The sequence below is a fragment of the Protopterus annectens genome, chromosome 1.part0, assembly GCF_019279795.1.
Source record: "Protopterus annectens isolate FY-2018-M chromosome 1.part0, PAN1.0, whole genome shotgun sequence".
NCBI classification, from domain to species: domain Eukaryota; kingdom Metazoa; phylum Chordata; order Ceratodontiformes; family Protopteridae; genus Protopterus; species Protopterus annectens.
Window position 1 is genome coordinate 812,993,838 of NC_056725.1, and position 20,635 is coordinate 813,014,472.

The 20,635-nt window shown below is 41.0% G+C and overlaps 1 protein-coding gene across 1 annotated transcript in view; it reads right to left on the reverse strand.

Moving 5' to 3' along the window:
- Positions 1–20,635, reverse strand: part of CNKSR3 (CNKSR family member 3) — a 723,720-nt gene that overhangs the window by 377,319 nt on the left and 325,766 nt on the right. Inside the window, exon 3 of the mRNA XM_044063355.1 lies at positions 1,328–1,530. Within this exon, the coding sequence (XP_043919290.1) occupies positions 1,328–1,530 (203 nt within the window). The remainder of the gene's footprint in view (positions 1–1,327; positions 1,531–20,635) is intronic.

Here is a 20,635-nt window from a genome sequence, read left to right on the forward strand (position 1 = left end):
CTACATCTTTAACTATGCATTGTTCCCCTTCTGGTAGTATCAATAATATTACAGCCACACTTAATAATATGCTTCCCCATCTCAAATGCAGCCTGGTTAAGTTTGACTGTTTCACAGGTTCTCATCAGATATTTAACCTGCTACATCTTTTACACATGTATCTACTATATATTACAATATCAAGGAAACATCCTCAATGTCTGCAACAGCTAAACCTGGGAATGTGTACACGTAAAAAAAAACAACTTTGTTGTCCTTATCAACAGGGAAGGTGTTGGGACTTGCATGCAGATTACAGTTTATACTCTCTAGCAAGATTCAGGTAAACTACCACAGGGTCTGCATTTGGGGTTTTAAATGCTACACACAAACACAGGTTGGGGCATGAAGTTTCAAATGTGCGTCAGAATGCTTTGGGGGGGGGGGCGTGAGGACATTTGTGTTAAATAAGCTATACTGTCCCCATTCACATCAAAATCCAAAAGGGGTCAGTTTTTCATTTAGCTGAAGATACTACTTCTCAAGGTTAAAAGTTATGACACCGGAGGGTTAATTATTCACCACATGGCTATATATTCTTCAGTGAACATTCCACAGTGAAACTGGGTAGCAGCCAGTGCAGGTGCCTGCAATGTAAATGCCCAATCCTCTCATCTGTTGATGGGGGGGGGTGACAGACCCTGAGGCCCTATCTGCTGACCATGCATCTGCTCAGTAACAATCAAGAAAGCTGGGCTCTTTGGTGCCTTGCAGACCAAAAATAGTGCGGCTATGCTCTTAAGAAAAACTCTCTCTGTGATACAGTAAGAAAATACATTGTCAACATTTGTCTTGACACATAGGAACTAGGGTCCAGCTTAGACAGCATAGTAACTTCTAAGAAGGCACGGCTAGAAGTAAAAAGAATTAATAGTATTCACAGTAGGTGTTACATGCATTTCACTGTCTTCCTCCAAAAGAGATAAGACAAGAGGGGAAAACTGCCACTGGAGATGGTGGGAGTGGAAGCAGAGAAAAATGACACCTCATGGGGCCACTGCCTTCAGAACTCGTCTAGACTTGCAGGAACAATAAGACCTTTCACTCCCTTCCTGCTGGTTCTTCATTTTTGGTACTGTCTGTATTCTAAGTCTGCGCCATTTTTTTGTGAGATCTCAGTCTTCAGACCACTAACTGTGGGCTTTCCTGATGCAGGAGGGGCAGACAGCCACTGTACCAGCACTAAAAGCTTCATATCCTATAGATACTGTTTAAACACAAAAACATGACATTTTAAATTCAGAAACTTTTTTATTAAGCAAAGTGATGCTTTTAAAAAATAATTTACCTATCTAGCCATGCTAGCAAGGCTTTAGCAGTTCCAATAAGCTCAACCACTGAGGTCAGAAATTCATTGGGTGGCTTGTGTGAGGTATTTCCATCATATCCAGTGTTTTTTCTTCTACCAATAATGTAGTTCTGGAGGTGGTTGGATGAGTTGCGCAACTTGAGGACCAAATTTTTCATATTATCTGTCTCCAGGCCATAGTTCTAAAAGGAAGATATGATAAAACTTTAAACTTCAAAAATAAATCTCAAACAAATACTGCAATTCAAAGTAACCTAAACAGTGAAAAGTAACGGTCTGGTTAATCTATGTAGCTGCACTGCAGGACGTACTGGGTAGCATAGGATGAAAACAGCAGCTCTTAATAACAGAAAGGAGTCAAAATGTCCTACTTAATAGTTGTGGCCAGACTATAATCTACAGACAACAGTACTCTTATGGATATATGCATAATAAGATTTGTGTGCACACACACACATACATGATACAAAGAAAGAGTGCGCACCACAGAAAGTAATACAACACAGGTACAGTATCAACTGTAGAGCAGGATTACTAAGAAACATAGCAAGACTCAGTTTTATTTGCACTACTAATATTCATAATTTTAGTTTTTAAAGATGCAGTGAGAAAATTCTGAGGCAAGAAAAATATTCTAGTTGAATCCACAGTAACTCAACCAGTATTTTTCCAAGTATATATATATATATATATATATATACACACACACACACACACACACACACACACACACACACACACACAAAAAACCCCTTCATCAACACACTATGCTTCTAATAAGCCCTTTATGAATTCTCAATGAAACTAGGAAACATCAATAAGCTAAACACCTCTACTTTAACAATCTTGAAGAGCGACAGCTTACTTTCATGGTTTTCAAGTATACGCAAGTACTGTACAGCAAATATTTGTAACACTGAAGTACAGTGTAATTACATCACTTCTATACACTACAAGGTTCTTAACCACTGTGAAATAATGAGAAAGGGACTAAATCTATAATCCTACCAGACATGAAAAGCAAACTGAAAAGCAGGGTTCTGCTTAGAAACTATTTTATTTTGTCGACAACTGTACTGGGCAGATCCCAAAGGACAGCCGGGAAATGCACAGTTCAAAATTATAACGAGATACAGTAGTTATTACTGTACAAAATTAATAGATTTAACATTTTGTGACAGCTACAGATAAAAAATTCAGTTGGTCAGTAACTACTGATTTTAGGGCACACTGTTTACACACATTTAAATGAAATATTTACATTTTTATTGTCTACCATACTTACATTTTGAGACAGACTTGTTAACATAAAATTCTAGCTAAACTTCAGCATGGTTTGGTTAGTACTGTAAGCATTAAAGGGGATATAAATTATGGGTGCATGGTGAAAACAGGTGCATATAGCAGATCTGCTAGATGTGCTACAATTTAGCTCTATAACCTTGAAACAAAAGTCTGGATCTGATGTTAGGAGATAGGATATCCCAAAGTTTGTGATCTAGAACAGAGCATATGCTGTCTTCACAGGCTAGAGGCATTCTGTGTATGGAATTTAGATGTGGCAGTTGTGGTATTCAGTTTACAGGAAAGTTAGACTGTTGAGAAGCAAATGTGAGAAAAAGGAGGTCAGACCATTCTAAAACTGGGATCCAGTCTGCTTGACACAAGAATCACAGACGTTTGCGTAAGGCTAAGACTGGAGGACAAATCTACGTATCTATTTGCAGAGGATTTGTGAGATTGATTGGTTCTTTTTACAAGAACTAACTAGAAACGGTAGATTATATTCCAACTAATGTTGACTGCCTTTCTAATGGCAGTCCAGCCTTCTGGAGTGAGGAAGCTAGACATTCGCTGGCAGGCATTAATTGTTTTACTGATTGTTGATTTTAACAGTTCAATGTGATGCTTAGTACGTTACTGAGAACAAGGGACCCAAAGTAATTCCCAAGTTGTCTAGGCTTCTAGGTTGCTCTTTCTGACATAAAAGTGGTGGTGGGCTAGGAAGTGTTTTAGACTAGAAGGGGTTCCAAAGAAAAACACGTTTTGCTACAGTTAATTGCCATTTATCATCCTTGAATAAATAAGTATGGTAAGGTGCAAATGGAAGGGGAGCAGTATGGGCCTGTAAGATGAAGATGCTCTGTAAATGGTTACATCATCCATACAAAAGGGTAATGTAGAGCATTGGGAGCTGGGTGGGAAGAGGTTTATGAACGGGACAAACAATGTATGTTCAAGAACACTGCACTGGGGACTCCTAAGGATATAGTATAAGTAGATGAAAGGGAATTTAATACCTTAACTTTACATGAGCTAATATTTCAATAGCTTTTAACCCATGAGATTGTAAATAGGCCGCTTTCCACTTTTCCATCTTCATTCAGAAACAGGGTGTTTATTACTGTCAAACTTGATGAAAAGGGTTCTATGTTGATGACCTCAATTTGCAGAAGTAAGGAGGGAATCAGCAAGTAAGAAGGGTTACAAGTTTGCTTCACTCTCTAGTAAATCTGTAATGGCAGGTTAAGAGAACATTGTGTATACATGTATGTGTGTGTGTGTGTGTGTGTGTGTGTGTGTGTGTGTGTGTGTGTGTGTGTGTGTGTGTGTGTGTGTGTGTGTGTGTGTGTGTGTGTATTTTATATATGGATCTGCTACTTTACAAAGAATTGTCACTTAACCGAAAACAAAATGTAGAAGCCCACTTCAGCAAAAGTGCACTTCAATGAAAGTGCACTTTCACTGAATTCTAGGTGCCCGATCGCCTCACAAATAAAAAAAAAATATATACAACAGGAACATGCTTTTGCAGGGGGGCAGGCCCCCCTGCACCCCCCATGTGAGGGGCTGTGCCCCCCACACACCCCCTACTTAAATATACCAACTCCGAGATCGCACTACAGCGAGGAAAAGGGAATATTCCCATTCCACACTATATTGTGATTTCCGTAGTAATTTTTTGATGTTTCAGTACTTCAAACAAGTGGGTTCGTACAAGTGAAGTTCGAAGTATTGAAACTTGAACCAAAAACAGTAAACCCATATATATGTGTGTGTGTGTGTATATATATATATATATATATATATATATATGTGTGTACATATGTATGTATGCGTGCGCGTCTACACACACACACACACACACACACACACACACACACACACACACACACACACACACACACACACACACTAAAAAATCAATGATTTCTATCTTTCCAAAAGTTTATAAGCTAGGTGTGGAAGAAGTGAGATGGGGCTAAAGTCAGAGTTATCAGAAAGAGTAGAGTTTTTGGTACTGGAATGACAGTAGTTCGCTTCCGTCGTGAGGAAGCTTTGACAAGATAGAGAACATGAAGAGGTGAAATCGTTAGCAACGTTAATGAATCAGGAATATTGGCCATCACTTCTCAAATTGCTACAATCAACCAATGTATCTTTTTTTTTTTTTTAATTAATTTCTCCTAAGGAAGATTTTCCTGAGGTAGAAAAAAGTCAGATGCGGCTCAAAAGTTGAGAACTGTGACAGGAATGATAAGGTTGGGCAAGATTTGTTCGAGTAGAGGAGCTTTTTAATGAGACTCAGGAAGCTGGGCTGTCGCATTGTTTTGCTCATTCTGCTGTTCTGATAATCTCTTTCAGAAACATTTTAGGATTTAATAGAGCATTAGAACCTTTTTCTCTCTCTCTGCAATATACTTTGTCAATCACTTTTTTTTTGCTTCAGTTCTGAACTGGAGATATTCTAGTCGGTTGTTAGGGCAGTTAGTTTTCTTTCTATTTTGAACCAAGCACCCCTGCTGCATTTAAGGAGTTTTTTGAAACCTGTGGTAATCTCTTGCTTCTGTTTCTGAATGACAAAACTGCAAAATGGCTTGTTAACAGGTCTATCAGTATGCTAGCTAGCAGACAGCAAAGGTATTGGGAATACTAGCTTTGTATATGTGCAGTGCAGTCTGCAGCTATGCAAGTTACTATGGGCACAAATGTTACTAGCTGATATAGTTCCACTGACATACTGAAAGGGGGAAAAGTACAGTTGTGCAAGTAAACCTACCACAACAACAGATGTTTGAATGATGAATGTTGCATTATCATAAGCTACCTGGGTTACATCCTGCACAGAACATAATAGGCGGCCAGCTTCCAAAGCTTCGGGGCACATTCCATGTGCCACAACTATTAGTCAACTTGGGCTGAGCTGACTAAAAGACAGATTTGGACACCAAGCCCTTCACAGCTTTCATGTTAACTGGCATAAAAAACACACAAAAAAACAAAGTAGATGGAGAGAGCGACTACTTTAGCAGTGATCATTCAAACATCTAATGTTATGGCAAGTTTTCTTCATACTGATCCCTACTGCAGTGGACTAAGCTACATGGGTAGAATACCACAGCTTAAAACAACTGGGAGGTGGAAGGGGAAGGGTCCATGTGCCTCTGGAGAATGGTCCTAGCAAAGCCTGTCTGAAGGAATCTAGCTTACAGTGCTTTGTAAAAGTATATACAGGGGGTAGAGCTGCTGCTTCTAGAACCGTTCTAGAATACAACCCTTTCCAAAAATTCATAGATGAAGCCAAAGCACTGGTAGAATGAGCCTTGATCTGCCTGGAGTTGTTTGGTTGTACTGGGAATAACAAAAGGTGATAGCATGAGACAATCATATGGAAATGGTCTGATTTGATAAAGGATGTCATTTCTTACATTCACAAAAAAATGAACAAGTGATCAGAAGTTCTGAAAGATTTTGTTGTGTCAGAATAGTAGCTGAACTGTCTGTGGACATCCAAGGTATGAAGTATCCTTTCTCACTCATTTCTGGGTTCTGGAATGAAAACAGGGAGCTGGACAGATTGGGTTAGAGTAAACTCAGATACCACTTTAGTAGGTATAAAAGAAGGATTAGCGCTGAAAGATTCACCATTAACAGCTTGCAACTTCGATATTCTTCCTTTAAAGGTCAGAGCAATCTGGTTCAAACAAAGCAAGTGTTAGCTTCTTAACACAATTAAAATCCCAAGGACCAGCCACAGATTTTTCTGTGAGGGTTATGTAACACTACTTTCAAAAAATAGGCAAATATGCTGAAATAGCTTACTAATGAACCATGCTAGAGAAGTAACATAGGCTATAAGATAATAACTCAAACACACATACTATAAAACCAGAGGAACACTAGCCCTGAATGAGTTTGGATTGTTTTGCTGGTACCAATTAGGAAAACTTTTCCATTTGCTTATATATTTTCTAGTAGCAGGCTTTTTTCCCCCTCTAAGTATTGGCTGCATATCCTCTGATAACAGGTACCTAAAAGGTATTACGACACCATCATCCAGGCAGTCAGCTGTAGTTGTTTGCGGTCGGTATGCATCACACAGCCCTGATCTTATGTGAAAAAAATCCAGTCTGTGCGGAAGCTTGTGATAATTGACCAGGGCCAATTCCAGAGGAAAGGGGGGAAAAAAAAACCTGTTGCCCTGGAGAGAAGGGCTTCCCTGCAATGACCTTTGGGGACTCACTGGAAAGGGTGGAAAGGCATACAAAGAGCATTCCTGTCCAAGGAAAAGAAGCATTTGGGTTCCAGTCCTCCTCCGTGCATTGAGTCCTGCAACAGAATTTTGCCAATCGATTGTTTACAGAGCAGGCAAAAAGGTCTACCTGAGAAATTTCTCACATATGGTCCAAATTTTGGAAGACCGTCCTCATTCAGTTTCCATTCATGAGGCTCTGTCTTGGTCCTGCTCCAGATATCTGCCACATAATTTTGCTTTTACAAAATGCAGGTTGCGTGAAAATAAATGTTTTGATTGGTTGAATTTTAATGAAAGCGGATTGGATGAGGGATGCTTCACCACAGCCTAGGTTATTCAATTAAGTCATGCATTTTATTGGATATTTTATGTAGGTGTGTGCTGATTTTGTATGTTCATTGGTTAAAAGGGTTTTTAAAAGTATGTTTGATAATGAAATCCTGTGTGAGCGAATAAAGGGATATCTTTTCTGCAACTGTGGTCTTTATATTCGTTCTTAAGGGAGATTTTTTGGCATTTTATTGTTCCAGCCATGGAGGAAGTCCTTCGTGTTTGCACCTTTGGCTTATTCATATACTTTTTTACCCCATCTGTCCAGAGCTCTGGAATCCTTGTCAGAAGGAATATGATTCTTGGAAGAACTAGTCTTAGTTCCTTTAGGTCCCTGTGTAATGACCTCTGGGTATGCAACAGGATTTCTGTACAGGTATTTGTGAGAATCTGGTACTCTGTAATACCAGTCAGGTTTATTGGGAGCAGGTGGGAGGGCATCAGTGACTAAGATGGATTCATGGAAAACATCATCCACCACTTCTAATATAGGGGGGATGGCCAGGGGTCTGTGCTGGGGTAGGTCCAGAAATTCTGTTGGTCTTTTCTTAGACTGGGGAAGTCCTGAAATTCCCACTGGAAATGTTCCCCAAGGGTGTGAAGGGTTTCCCCGAAGTAAAGGTCTTCTGGGGGGGAGGCAGAAGGAATGGATTCCTCTGCATCTGAATCCTCATAAGCAGTCAGAGGTTATTGTTCCTCTTCAAAATCTGAATAATCAGATTCCACAGAATCCTGTTCTGTCATAATTTCAGGAGAAGGGTGTCTAACAGAAGTTGTGGCCTGACTACCCCTGATAAGGGAGATAAGATCCTCCGCCATTTTAAGCATTTGTGCTTGGGGTGGTGGAGCAGGAGCAAGATGGTGGCTACAGGCAGCTTTTCTAGGAGTGGCCTGGCTTCTAGGCCTAAGAGTATCCATCAGTCTGAGAGAAACGGTGGTCAGATGAGATGTCTTTTTTTGTCTAGATTCGGTAGTGCGAGAGGCCTCCTCAGAAGCCAGTGCCTGCGTCACAGCTCCGGACTCAACCGAGGCAGAGACAGCCAAAGGCTCAGACGACAAAGAAGATTTCTGTGGCATACCGGATTCCAAAGGGGTCTCGGTACAGGCCTGCATAGATACCGTATCGGGCATCAGGGGCTGCGAAAGTGCCTCACTGAAATCCGATGAACTGACGACCTGCTTAGCGGTAGAGTTGTTGGAAGGCTTAGCCTTGTGTGGTCTGTCTCTATCTTTATCTCTGCTTTTTTTCGGAATGTCTACAGATTGTTGGCTGACGGATGCCATTTTGGAATGCGAAGATGGAAGATGAAAATACCTGTCTACAATAAGAGCTCTACGGCAAATGGTTCTCACGTTAAAGAGGGCACAGAACCAACAACGGGGGGGGGGGGGTGTCGTGGTCTGGGCCTAAACAAGTGAAGCAGTATGAATGGAAGTCTCTGCCTAGGATCTACTTTCCACAGGCAAGACAATTGTTAACTTTTTCGAACATTGGTTAGTGCAAGAAAAAAGGATCCCCAACGGGGTACTTAGCTTTAGACGTTTTTAACTGCAATTCAAACTCTGGTAGAGACTGACCGGCACACTTGCAAACTGCTTCTGCTACGGGCTCCATGGCAAGAAAGACTGGTGTAATGGCGTCAGCTGCCTTGCTTTATAAGACTGACAACCTGGCATCAAACTACAGGTGACAGCAGCCGACGGAGAAAAACATTGACTCTGGTATTCGGTCCAGCTGAGGGCTACCACAGCAGGGATAACTCACACGTGATGACTGCAAGAGTGAAACATGAAGAACATCTGGAGGAACCCTGTGGTCAACTTGAGGGACTGAAGATTGGGGTGATCCAGGCCTGTTGGATGAGAAATAAGACCTAGAATGGGATCCAGTACCCGGGCCAGCATTTCACAAGAGCCCAAAGATAGGGAAGGGAAACCACACACCTGACAAGACCAAAAAGGAGTAATGAGGATCAATGTAGCTCTGCAGTGGGCTGCTTTCTGTAGAAATTAAAAAAAAGGTGCAAACCAAGCTGAACCATAAACCAATGAAAAAATTTGCTTGAAGTGTGACAAGCTAACAAAATGAGGTCAGACATGAAATAAAATAATCTACAATAAAAAAACAGACTTATTACTCGCACACAAAAGTTAAGCGCTTTCGTCCCTGAAAGAAATGGGACATCATCAGGACAAACTAAAACAATTGACCCAATGAATACATACATAAAATGAGAACATGTGACCGCCAACTTAATAAATTTTTAGTTAAGAAAAGGAACCTACTAATGAGTATTTATACTTAATGAATATATATTAAATTTATTTATTATAACAAAAAGTCAGTTTTTTTTTATTTTATACAATTTTATTTCATGTTGTCTGACCTCGTTTTGTTAGCTTGACACACTCCAAGCAATTTTTTTTCATGGTTTTCTGTAGAAACTGTACCATCAAAGGCACTGGGGGATAAGTGCAAAGTCATCCCTAGGGCCAAGCAAGCACCATACCATTCTTGGATGGCTGTCCCGGAGTTGGGAACAATGGCATAATAGCTGCTGCACTTTGTCCTGGATGGTGAAGCAAACGGATCACAACATGGAGTGCCCCTACATCGAAATGCTGCTGCTGCTGAGGCTGTCAGCCAGAATGTTGGACTTCCCCAGGATGTGTACTGCCACCAGAAACCACTGAGAAAATATTGGCCACTGCCAAACTCTCATGGCCTCCCAACAAAGAGGAGGAGAAGGCTTTCGCCGATTGTTGAAATACCAGATGACAGATATATTTTCCATCTGTATTGCAATCACACCCCAGGGAAGGTCATCCTGAAAAGCTTGCAACACAAGGAGGGCTGCCCTCATCTTAAGAATGCTGATGTGAATGTGGGCCTCTAAGGAATACCAGGACCCTTGAACTGCCCTGCATTCAAGATGGGCCACTGTTCCCCCCAGGAGGGAGGCATCTGTTTTGACCATGGCTGAGGGAAAAGGGACTATAAATGGTGTCCCCTCGGATACCAAGGGAAACTGCAACCACTAGTGAATCTGCTCATGACACACTTTCATTAACCATATTGCGAAATCCAAAGGATGAGTAAGGAAAGATCACTGAACAGCCAGAGTCCACTGTAGGGCCCTCGTGTGATATCTGGCTAAAAGAACCAACCCCATCAATGCTGCCATATGACATAGAAGCTTCGTAACTCCTTGTGACGGTGGTTTTAAAGTCACAAGCATTGGCAAGGTCTGAGCCTGAAGGATGAAAACTCTGGAGCTTGGAAGCCTGGCAATTTGGTTGATTGTATCTAAAAGGACACCCTATGAACTCAAACTTGTACAGGCTGAAGGCTTCATTTTGAATAATTAACTGTGATGTTTAAGTTACTGCATAGCTGGAGTAAGGAATCCCTGGTCACGATCAATGATGCCCTTGTGGGAACACAGTAAGGAGCCAATCATGCATAAAAAAGCCCTACCATGGGGGTAAACTGGAAGCAGGCTGGCTGTCCCAGAACAGACTGATGACTAGTTGCAAATACTGATGAAAAAGGGGAGGGAGTGCCGGCAGGAGAAATCTGACCCTTCTCCCTAGAGCAACAAGTGGAAGAAACAATTCCGAGGCAGGGACAGTCGACCCTGACCCAGGAATCCAGCTTAGATGCCATGGCTCCACAGTCCCAAAGAAGTTGGGGGAGAGGCTGAAAAGGATAGAGCCAAAGATGGCCAAAGCTATCGAATAAAACCTGGTGAGTGGAAATTTAGCCAGCCTCAAAGACCTCAGAACCAAAGGGGCCGAGGGAGGGAACAGAAGGATGGAGCCAAAGATCTCGGGTGCTCCATCCCAAAAGGATAAGGCCTAATTGCATCTGTAAAAAGGACCTCATCAGCTGCTCCAGATCAGTGGTTTTGATACTGCCCACCAACCTTGATGACTGGACAGAAGAAGCCACTGAGGAGGGCTTAGGTCTGTGTGAAGAAGATCTCACAAGCTGGATCCAAGCCAAAGGAGCTGGTGCAGCTACGGTGAACTCCAGTGATAACAGAGGTGGGGTACTCCGAGAAAAAGGGGGAGATGCCCTATCTGTAAGTGCCCCTTTAATCAAGAAGGGGCTTGGAATGCTTGGAGCTAGGGAAGAGATCTCATTGGGTTTACCTGATTTGACCGCCAAAGTGATTCTCTCTGAACTGGTGATTGGCTATGAGACAATGGGGCAGCTGGGGGACCAGAACGTCATGGGACCTCTGGATCAGTCAAGGCCAAGGTAGAAGGTCCAGTGGTAGAAGCACAAGACCCCCTACACTCCCCTTTGTTACAAGTCTCGCAATCAGGGCTTCTTGGACCAAAGTCGTGGGAGCCAGGCTAGAAGCCACCCAGAGACAGAAGTACAAGAGGCTGAGGGTAGACGCCCTTTCAACACCAACCCGGCCCTATGCTTATTGATGGCCCTACTAACAAAACTCTTGCAAATGGAACATCCGGAATCCAGATTTGCCAGACCTAAACAATAGACATATTTTAAATGCGTTGTCCTGGGAAGGTAACTGGTGCCAGCAGGAAATGCACCTTTTAAAGCTCTTAATCCATCTCTCTAAAATCTACCTAAACTACAGAAAAAATAAAAAACACAACACACTCATGATAGTCTGATAAAGGGCGAGAAGGGAAAGGGGATGACGCAACTAAAATTATCTACCTATCTGCCAACTATTCTGGAAAGAAAAAAAGGACAAAAGCACTAAAAGGAGAACCAAGGATAAGGGAACAATAAAATCTTACCAAATCAATACGTTAACTTCTTTAACTAGAAATAGTACAGTGAAGCCAAGCTGCAGACTTGAATGGTGGCAAACTAGACCTGGGGAGTTGATGGAGGACAGTGGAGGTAAGGGAAGTGGAGCCAAGTGGATTAAAGACTTTACAACTGGCCAATGTCGGATCTGAAGTCTCACAGGTTGAAGCCAGATGGAACAGGCAAAATAGGTTTAAAAGATTTGTTTCTGCCTGCTGTCCATACAGACATATCCCCAACCTCCCGTCATAGGCGTAAAAAGTAGTTTCATGGGCAGGAAGTGAGTTCATTTGCATTTTTTAAAGGATGTGAAGTCTGAAATTCAACTGTATGTCATTACTTAGCGACTTCAGTCCTGAGTGGTTTCTCTGAAAACCACATAATTTATGATGAGCAGACCAAAATATGAAGCAATAATCTAGATGTTCTGTGAAAATCTGGACAGTTGAAAGGCATGAAAGGAGACTGTAAAGGTAATGGACTGCATTACACTGCCTTTGCTCTTGCTAAGTGTTTTATGACTTTGAAAGCTGACAAAACACTTATAAGTTACAGTAAAAAAAAAAAACGCCAACACATGCAGTAGATAAAGCTGCATGCACTACAATGAATTATGATAGTTTTTCTGATCCTAACCTATAATTATATGCTCTTTACGAGGAGGCCAAGATTCACCTCTCAAGAGGTAAATTTCTTGGCATCCACAACATAAACGCATAATAAGACTGTTCGGAACGGTGAACCAATCTAATCCTCTATGTAGAATGCAGTGGTAGCTGTAGTACCCCTTGTGGAAAAGGGCTTGATTTTTTTTTTCCTGCAGGACCCTGCAATGAGTCTTATAGCAAAGACTAATGCAATATATTTGGCCTTTTGATATAGTTTTCAAATCCTAGTTTGTTTGTTGGAAAAGAGAAAAACAGTTGACTTTAATTTTTAAGACACATTAATTCTACTCAGGCAATACCACAACTGACTATTCACAATGCGGTAGTGCAAAACCCTTTCCCTCCCTTCTGGATAGTGCAAAACCCTTTCCCTCCCTTCTGGATACTAGTGGAAAAATGGGATTTGAACGACTTGATTCAGGGCTACTTTTGGAATAAAGAAGGTGTTATTGAGCATGGTCACTCTGTCTTTATAGAACTACAAAAATAACACCTTGCACATGAGAACTTGTAGTGGAGACTCTCTTGTCATAGGTGACAGCAAACTAAGGTAATTTACCTAGTCGGAAATGTTACAGACACAGAAGTAGCCAGTTCTAATGATGGTAAGGTATGTTTTTCCAGCACAAAATTCAAGTTACAAGACAGGAGCTACTATTCTCCTTGGACATCTTAAGTGGAGAATATCTGTAATGAATTGTTTCACTGGCAATCTGGATGCTAGTGGAGATCTACAGGTAGGCAGAAATGGCTGCGACATGCAACTTCACAAAGGCATATGCTTATCTCATGACAGCCAAGTGCACCTCCAGGCGTTACCTCATACTGTGCCTCTAGGCGTCAAATACTGCTTGTTCATATTTGCATTAATAATCCCAAAACCATGCTACATAAAAGCTATCGGAATATTTTATCTTGAAGCATACATGATGGCAGACACAACTCTATTGATGTTTGACCTCTGTCAATGAGTATTTGTTAGAACTGTAAGGTGATAACTATTTCTTTAAAGGTGCAAGCCACACTCACTGGGAGCTAAAGGTACACACTCAAAAGAGCTGTACTGGAGGGAAATAAGTTAACTGGACAACTCGGACACATACCGAAGAACCAATGGCATGTCAGATTGCTTTGAATTTTGGTTCCTTCTTTGGCACCAAAATAATATTTTACATTTTAGCTATGATTTCCTGGAATAGGCCTTCTAGCTTTCCTTATGGTTTTTAGCAAGTCCACAGAGAAAAGTGGACAAATGGTAATAGAATCATATTTCAAAGCTGTCAGCAAGAGCATAAAATATTCTGGGTGTATCCTTGAACTGAATCACAAGGTTTACATGCTAAAAGACAACAGTAAAGGCTTCACCCTTAACACCTGAATCAAATGGGAAAACCATTGCTTCCTGGGGAAGAATGTAGCAATTATGGTCATTTCCTGCCTCTCCTCCTCCTCCAGCTTTTGAATTATTCTGGCGAGCAAAGGTGTAAGACAGAAAGCAAAGAAACAGACCCATCCAGTCCCAAGCTTATTTGTTTGCAGCTCTGTAGCAGACTTTTCTCAGCTGCGTGTTCATAAAAAACAAAGGTCTATCCCTGGTAAACCCTACATGTTCACAAGCTCCAAGACTGTATCTCCATCTATATCTACTCAAAGTGATTGGCTATGACCTTATTAAGAGAGTCTGACAAAGAATTGTCCTGTGCCGATATGCAAGTTGCATTCAGGAGAACTCTGAATTGGAGGTTCTGATCTCAAGCCTGCATAGCCAGCATGCAGTAATAAGAATGTATTCCCCCTTTATTTGTTTACCTACAACATAACCATGGTGTTTGTCTCTTATGATACACCGGATCCCAGGTGTCCAGAGCATCTTAAAAGCTTTGAGAGTCTGAATGACAGCCATCATTTCCTTTGTGTTTGTATTTAGTTTCTTCTCAAACTCCCTGGCCATTACCACTGACCTCCCTACCATGTCCTGAAAGAGAGCAGCGAGGGATTCTATTATTTCCTGTTGTATTCTGGCTTTTTCTGAATTAGTGTCCAGAATGGCCATCAGAAATACCATTTTCCTGGGTTGGCATAAAGCAGATTTCTGCTTGTTCAGGGAAACCTAGTCTACTAAAACAGTTATTTTCTCACAGAAGTATGTGTCTGCACAGTGGCAAAGGACACCCTTATCATCAGTACTACCTAATGAATACACAGCTTGACTGACACACAGGTACTTTCTCAGATGTTGGTGTGGTACTACAACCACATAATACACTTTGAACTCTGTACAAACAGCAACAATGATCTCTACAACCATGCAAAGACATTTCCCCACAATGTGCTAAGCATGCAAGTAACGAAGACATCCACATTTCACTTTCCATTTCAAATAGTAAAGTACAAAATTTTAACTAGGAAAACACACAGAAATAAATGCTACAATGGGGGCCACTATCACCTTAAACTCCGTGCTGACGATTTGCTGCCTTTTATCGTCACTTTTGTTTCTTTCATAGCTCTCAAATAATTATTACGCAAAGCCACACAAAGTTAACAGAAAGATAGGGTATACAAAGTGCACTTTGTGAATAATTAGTATTATGAAAGTAATGTTTTGCATTATAGAAAGGTTTTAGTTAATATTTAAAATAACTTAGAAAATTAGTAAAACAGCAGGTTGTGCATAAGTGTGATTTTTCTGAAGCGATAGTGTGAAACTTACGGCTTATATCAGGGACAATTTTTAAACGTTACATGATTCACTTATAAGTTAACAGAACTTTGAAATGGTTACAAGTTCTGAACTCCCTTCACTGTCAGGTGTAGCTCTCAAATGTTCCAGATTTTTGCTCGCAGTTTTGCTCTGCCCCTCCCAATCCCTCCTTCAACAGGCAATTTTAAGAGAAAAGGAGGTTAGGCATTTGGACAGTAATGGAATCTACCATTAGCCTCTCCTAATTACTTCCCCACACCCAATCCTGCAAACTATTCATGGGGTATAACCTCTTTGAGAAATAATCAGATAGCATAGTGCAATCCAGTGCCCTCTGCATCTCCTCAGGAGGTTTACTTCTAAATAAGGCAATTGTTCAGGTAAGGATAGATGTGGGGTCCTCTAGAGTGCTAGTATGGCAAAAGAAGGCTAGCTGGCCCCCTGATCTTGGAGTAATGCGGAATAGGTATGTAGGTAAAGGCTTAAATGTTCTGTAAAACCTCTGGGTGCAGTAGCAAACCAGAAGTCAAGAATGTAAACTGGTAATGGTGAACCTCCTGCCACAATCCTCGGGTAAAGCCGGAGTCTTTGGAAAATAGGAATGTGTAGTTAGGCTTTCCTTAGGATCAAATGTCATCACAAGAGCATGAGGGCCTAGGAGGGGCAAGAAGGCCTGTTAGATCAACATTTTGGAATTTTAGAATTTTTAAGAATATCTTTAGCCTTGACAAGTCCGGAACGAGTCTCCATGATTTGTCTTTTCTTGGAAAAATAAACAGCCTGCAGCAAAACCCTTTAGCCTCCTGACTTGACTTCTACATTTCCTTGTACCAATATTTCTATAAAGATGGGCGTAATTAGGTACTCCTGGTCTGTTTACACAAAAAGGAAGTCGTATTTTTCCTGGTATGCAGTACGAAGACTATACCCCCATGGAACCAGTTTGAAAGACCAAATAGTCTATAGTTTCAGCTTTCCTCAGAAAAGGAGATCAGCTAGCCTCCTATCTTAAGGTAATGTTTTTTGGAGAGAGGTGTGCAGGTTTCTTTCTGGGAGCTTCCACACTGCCTTCTTTCATCCTGCTTTCCTCTTCTGTGTGGCCTACCTAATTTTTGGCAGTTTGCCTTTACCCTACCTCCACTATTAAGGCCCCTGCTTAGAGGGGTAATTTCTGTTACATTTAGGAACAGGAATGATGAAACATGTTTGATTAACTCCATACTCTTCTCTTTGTCTTCCAGCCTTTTGAACACATTACAAAATGGGGATATGAAGTGCAAATCCTTATTCAAGGGAGCATTGGGGATTTGCACATTTGGGGACTGAACTGTCATCCAAAAATGACTCTCAATAACTGAACTGAAATGTTGCAACTAAAGCCTCACACTGATATTATATGGCATGCTCCCCCAGCTGCAAGCAAGTCTGTGGTTGGCTGATCAGAGGTGGCTTCATGATTACATCCTACATTCCCATACAAACATCCTTGAGTTGTTTAAGGATATGCACCAGATACTCAGAATGTACGTCTCAATCCAAAGGCCTGAAGGTCAGGGTAGCTTAAATCTACATTCCTGGTCATTCAAAAGGGTACTTCACTCTGGAGCCATCCAAGCTCCTTTAGCAAGTCTAGGGGCAATGTATCCAGATCTGCAATGTGCTTCCTATAGAGGAAAGTCTGAGAATCTTGCACTCTGTAAACTATCAATTCTTGCACAGACAGGGGTTTGGAAGTCAGGATCCAAGGATGTTGTTGCAAGGTATCCCACACTGAGCAACAGCTACTGGTTTTGGAGGCCCAAGACCCAGCAGGTCCAACTATGAATTCTGGAAAGAAAAGGCTTCGACACCATCACCTGAAGTAACTGGGTATCGCCCAATGACATGTCTTCTGGAAGGCAATAAGTAGCTGAAGTGCCCTCACTGTCTAACACGGGTCAGAAGGAAGGAAAGCAGTGACCTGCAGTGCAGTTCCTTCTCATCCTCCACATCAGTAGTCACAATATCTGAACAGAGACGCTTCCCACTTCCTTTGGCGAGAGGACTCCATGGAGACAGGGAGAGCTATTTAGAATCCAGCTCTAGGCTACAAAGGAACTGAGCAAACCCTAATCCAACTTAACCCAATTCTAGGAAAGACAAACTGGCTAGAGCTATGGGAAAAATAAAAACACCAGAAGTCTGCAGTAGCCATGGCAGGTACAATGGTTTTACTGTATGTGCCAGGATCTTATAAGAGTGGCTGTACGTCAGGGATTTATGAGCCCAAGGAGGGATGTCTCTAGGTTCTGATTTATGGGTGTGATGTCCTCTTGCACTATTACTATGAGGATTCTGCACTTACTTTCCTTAACACTTAAAAGATCTTCTACGGCAATCATATAGGGACAAGCATCTGCTATAGATTTTCAGACCTAGCCTTCCATATGGTGGGGGTAAGCAAGGAATGAAGGCATTACAGCCTCAAAAGCAGCAGCACTAAAGTCTCAACACAGTCTCAACACTTGCAGGCATCACACTAGGGGGATGGTCAAGAGCCTTTATGGAAACGACAACCTCAGACCTGGATGTTAACACAGAACTAGATAATTCCGGGGCTTCCTCCATCTTCTTCTCTTTTTGGGCATGCTTCTCCTTATCCGGTTACCTCATTTTATTGTGGGATATGCATGCCATCCTTCTGTTGCACATCTGCAGGCACTGTGGACTAGTCTAATAATGTTGCTATTCTAGCGTGACCTGCCTTGTGGGTTTCTTGCAATTCTCTAACATTTTTGCAAAAGAAGGTTAGCAAATACTGCAAATTTCTAGGTTATAATAATACAAGTACAGATTGTGACACACTATGCAGTATCAGACATCCACAGACTTTTTGTCTTTTGGGGTGGACATGCCCTGCATCTCTCTGTATGGCACTTTGCTTATAAGGCATTTGCTTTGACAGTTACCACTGTAAGAATCAAAATGGAAAAATTCTTCACCACTAGGGCATTTATTTGCTTTGTGTTGTCTAGTCAGAGGCCTGGACAGACACTGGACTGACATATTCTCCAACATGTATATGCCACCTTTACACCAGACCAAAAAAGATGCAAGACATCAGCCTAACAATCAGAGAAGGGTGCTCAGCTCTTAAGTCAGAATTGGTCAACAGTATACATCCTTATTATGATGACTGAAATATTGATCTACATGACAAATATCACATTTTCCCTTCTGCTCACCCTAATGTTATTTCACATCTAATGTTATTTCACATTTCCCAACGGTTAAGCAATTTTCATTTATCTGGTGACACTGTTGCAGTAATTTCTAAAAGCATTTTATGCTTTCTTCGAAGACTTAAAATAGTAACAAATTCTGCTTTCTCGTATAAACTAGAAATGTACAACTTGGATTAATTGGATTTCTGGATTTTAAAGCTGTCAACAGATAAATTCTTGTCACAGACCGGCACGGACTCAAAAACATAAGCAATATGTCTGTCTTAGGAAAAAAAAAAAAAGAACTCTAATACAAGCACTGGAAGTGAAATGCAGTACTGCATACACAAAATGGGAAATCAAAATCTAAGCTGTAAATTATTATGTATTTCATACATTACAACTTGTACATTTATTCTAAAGTTTAGAAATTTTAATCATCAAGACTAAAATATTTTAACTGCGCTGGCTAAGGAGGGAATGAATCCACAATGAGATTTGTGGTCTCCACAGTACAAGATCCAAAACATGTAACGTGACTTGCTGTGATGAAAAACAAAACTAAACACCATGATTTTCATCAGCCTTACAGTGCTTAATAAAACCGAACCCTTGCTGCCACATAAACTAAACTAGGAAGGAAGACACGAGAGAAGATTCTGAACTTCATTTACTGAACTTTCTGTCTGGCGTCTTTATGAATGGAATGTGGAGGAGTAATGGTTCAAGAATGTCAAAGCATTCTTTCCCATCACTGATGTAACTCTAAGCATGCTTGGCATGGTTTCAGCATTGTCAATATGTGCACACACTGAAAATGATAAGCCCCATCTTAATCATGTTAAACTTTGTGCCCGATTTTTCCACAAATACCATATATTCTTAAACAGGAATATTTGGAAAACAATCACGAAAAATGCTTATGTATTTACAAAGTAAACAAGAATCAGTGTACCTAAACCTTTGTTGTTGCAGCAATTAATCCAAAAAATTTACTAATTTTAGATCAACCAAGCAAAAGCAGTCCTGCTCTGTAACTGAAATGAACAGATTATGAACCAGGTTCAAAGTTCCAAGTCAGCCTGCATTAGACATGAACACACTGAGCTCTGGCTCAACAGAACACTACAGAAAGCAAGGCGTGCCAATATTTAACACTCAAAAGTAATAGGATCTATAGAATATTCACAATTTTCAGTTTATAACTCTATTAGGCGTGTGCCATAGTGAACATATAACAAATGCAGGATGATTTAGGTAATCATGTGTGCTCTGGGGACCTGCAAGAGAAGGAAGGAAAAAGAAAACATTCAAACTCTATAGCCACCATGGGGTGGGGGGTCAGCCAATTTAACAGTTGTGTTACCACAGTGATGCAATACAATCTTAACTTCACCTTATAATCTGGCTACTGTACATTTCTCTGTGAAACTCCAGCTTGAATTAATTAATAAACATAATACTGTTATCACCACTTCGGAATCTTAAGCAGTGTTCCTGCCTAGTTTACTCCGTAATCCTTCACCTCCTTTGTGAGAAGTGATGAGTGTGTACCACTGCCACCCCCTGCCAGTTCATATATTTTTGAATAATGCAGCAACACTATGAAAGAATGCAATTTAAACGCCAAGTAGCAAATTATGTGTGTACTCTCATGGTTTACCGTCTAATATTCTGATATTGGCCACTAACAGTGAAACATGCAAACACTCAATATTCGTATTCAGCTATGCCCATCTTCTTTCAAAATCGCCTAGGCAATCTGCTAAGGCAAGGTAATTAACTATTCACAATCATAACACCACCATATGGGATGAAACTTTCTCCCCATTCCTACATCTCCTCATTCCAAATTATCAACATAAAAATCTCTTAAAACCTACCTTCACTACCAAGTTAAGAAGAGCCTTCTCTTCCAAAAGTGGCACTTAATATGGGTATTTTTCTCTGGTTCTCTCGCCACAGATTCTACATTTCTATACCTGTCTTTCATCATACCTAGGAAACCTTCTATCACCATTCCTACACAGATCATTGTGACACAGTGAGGTATA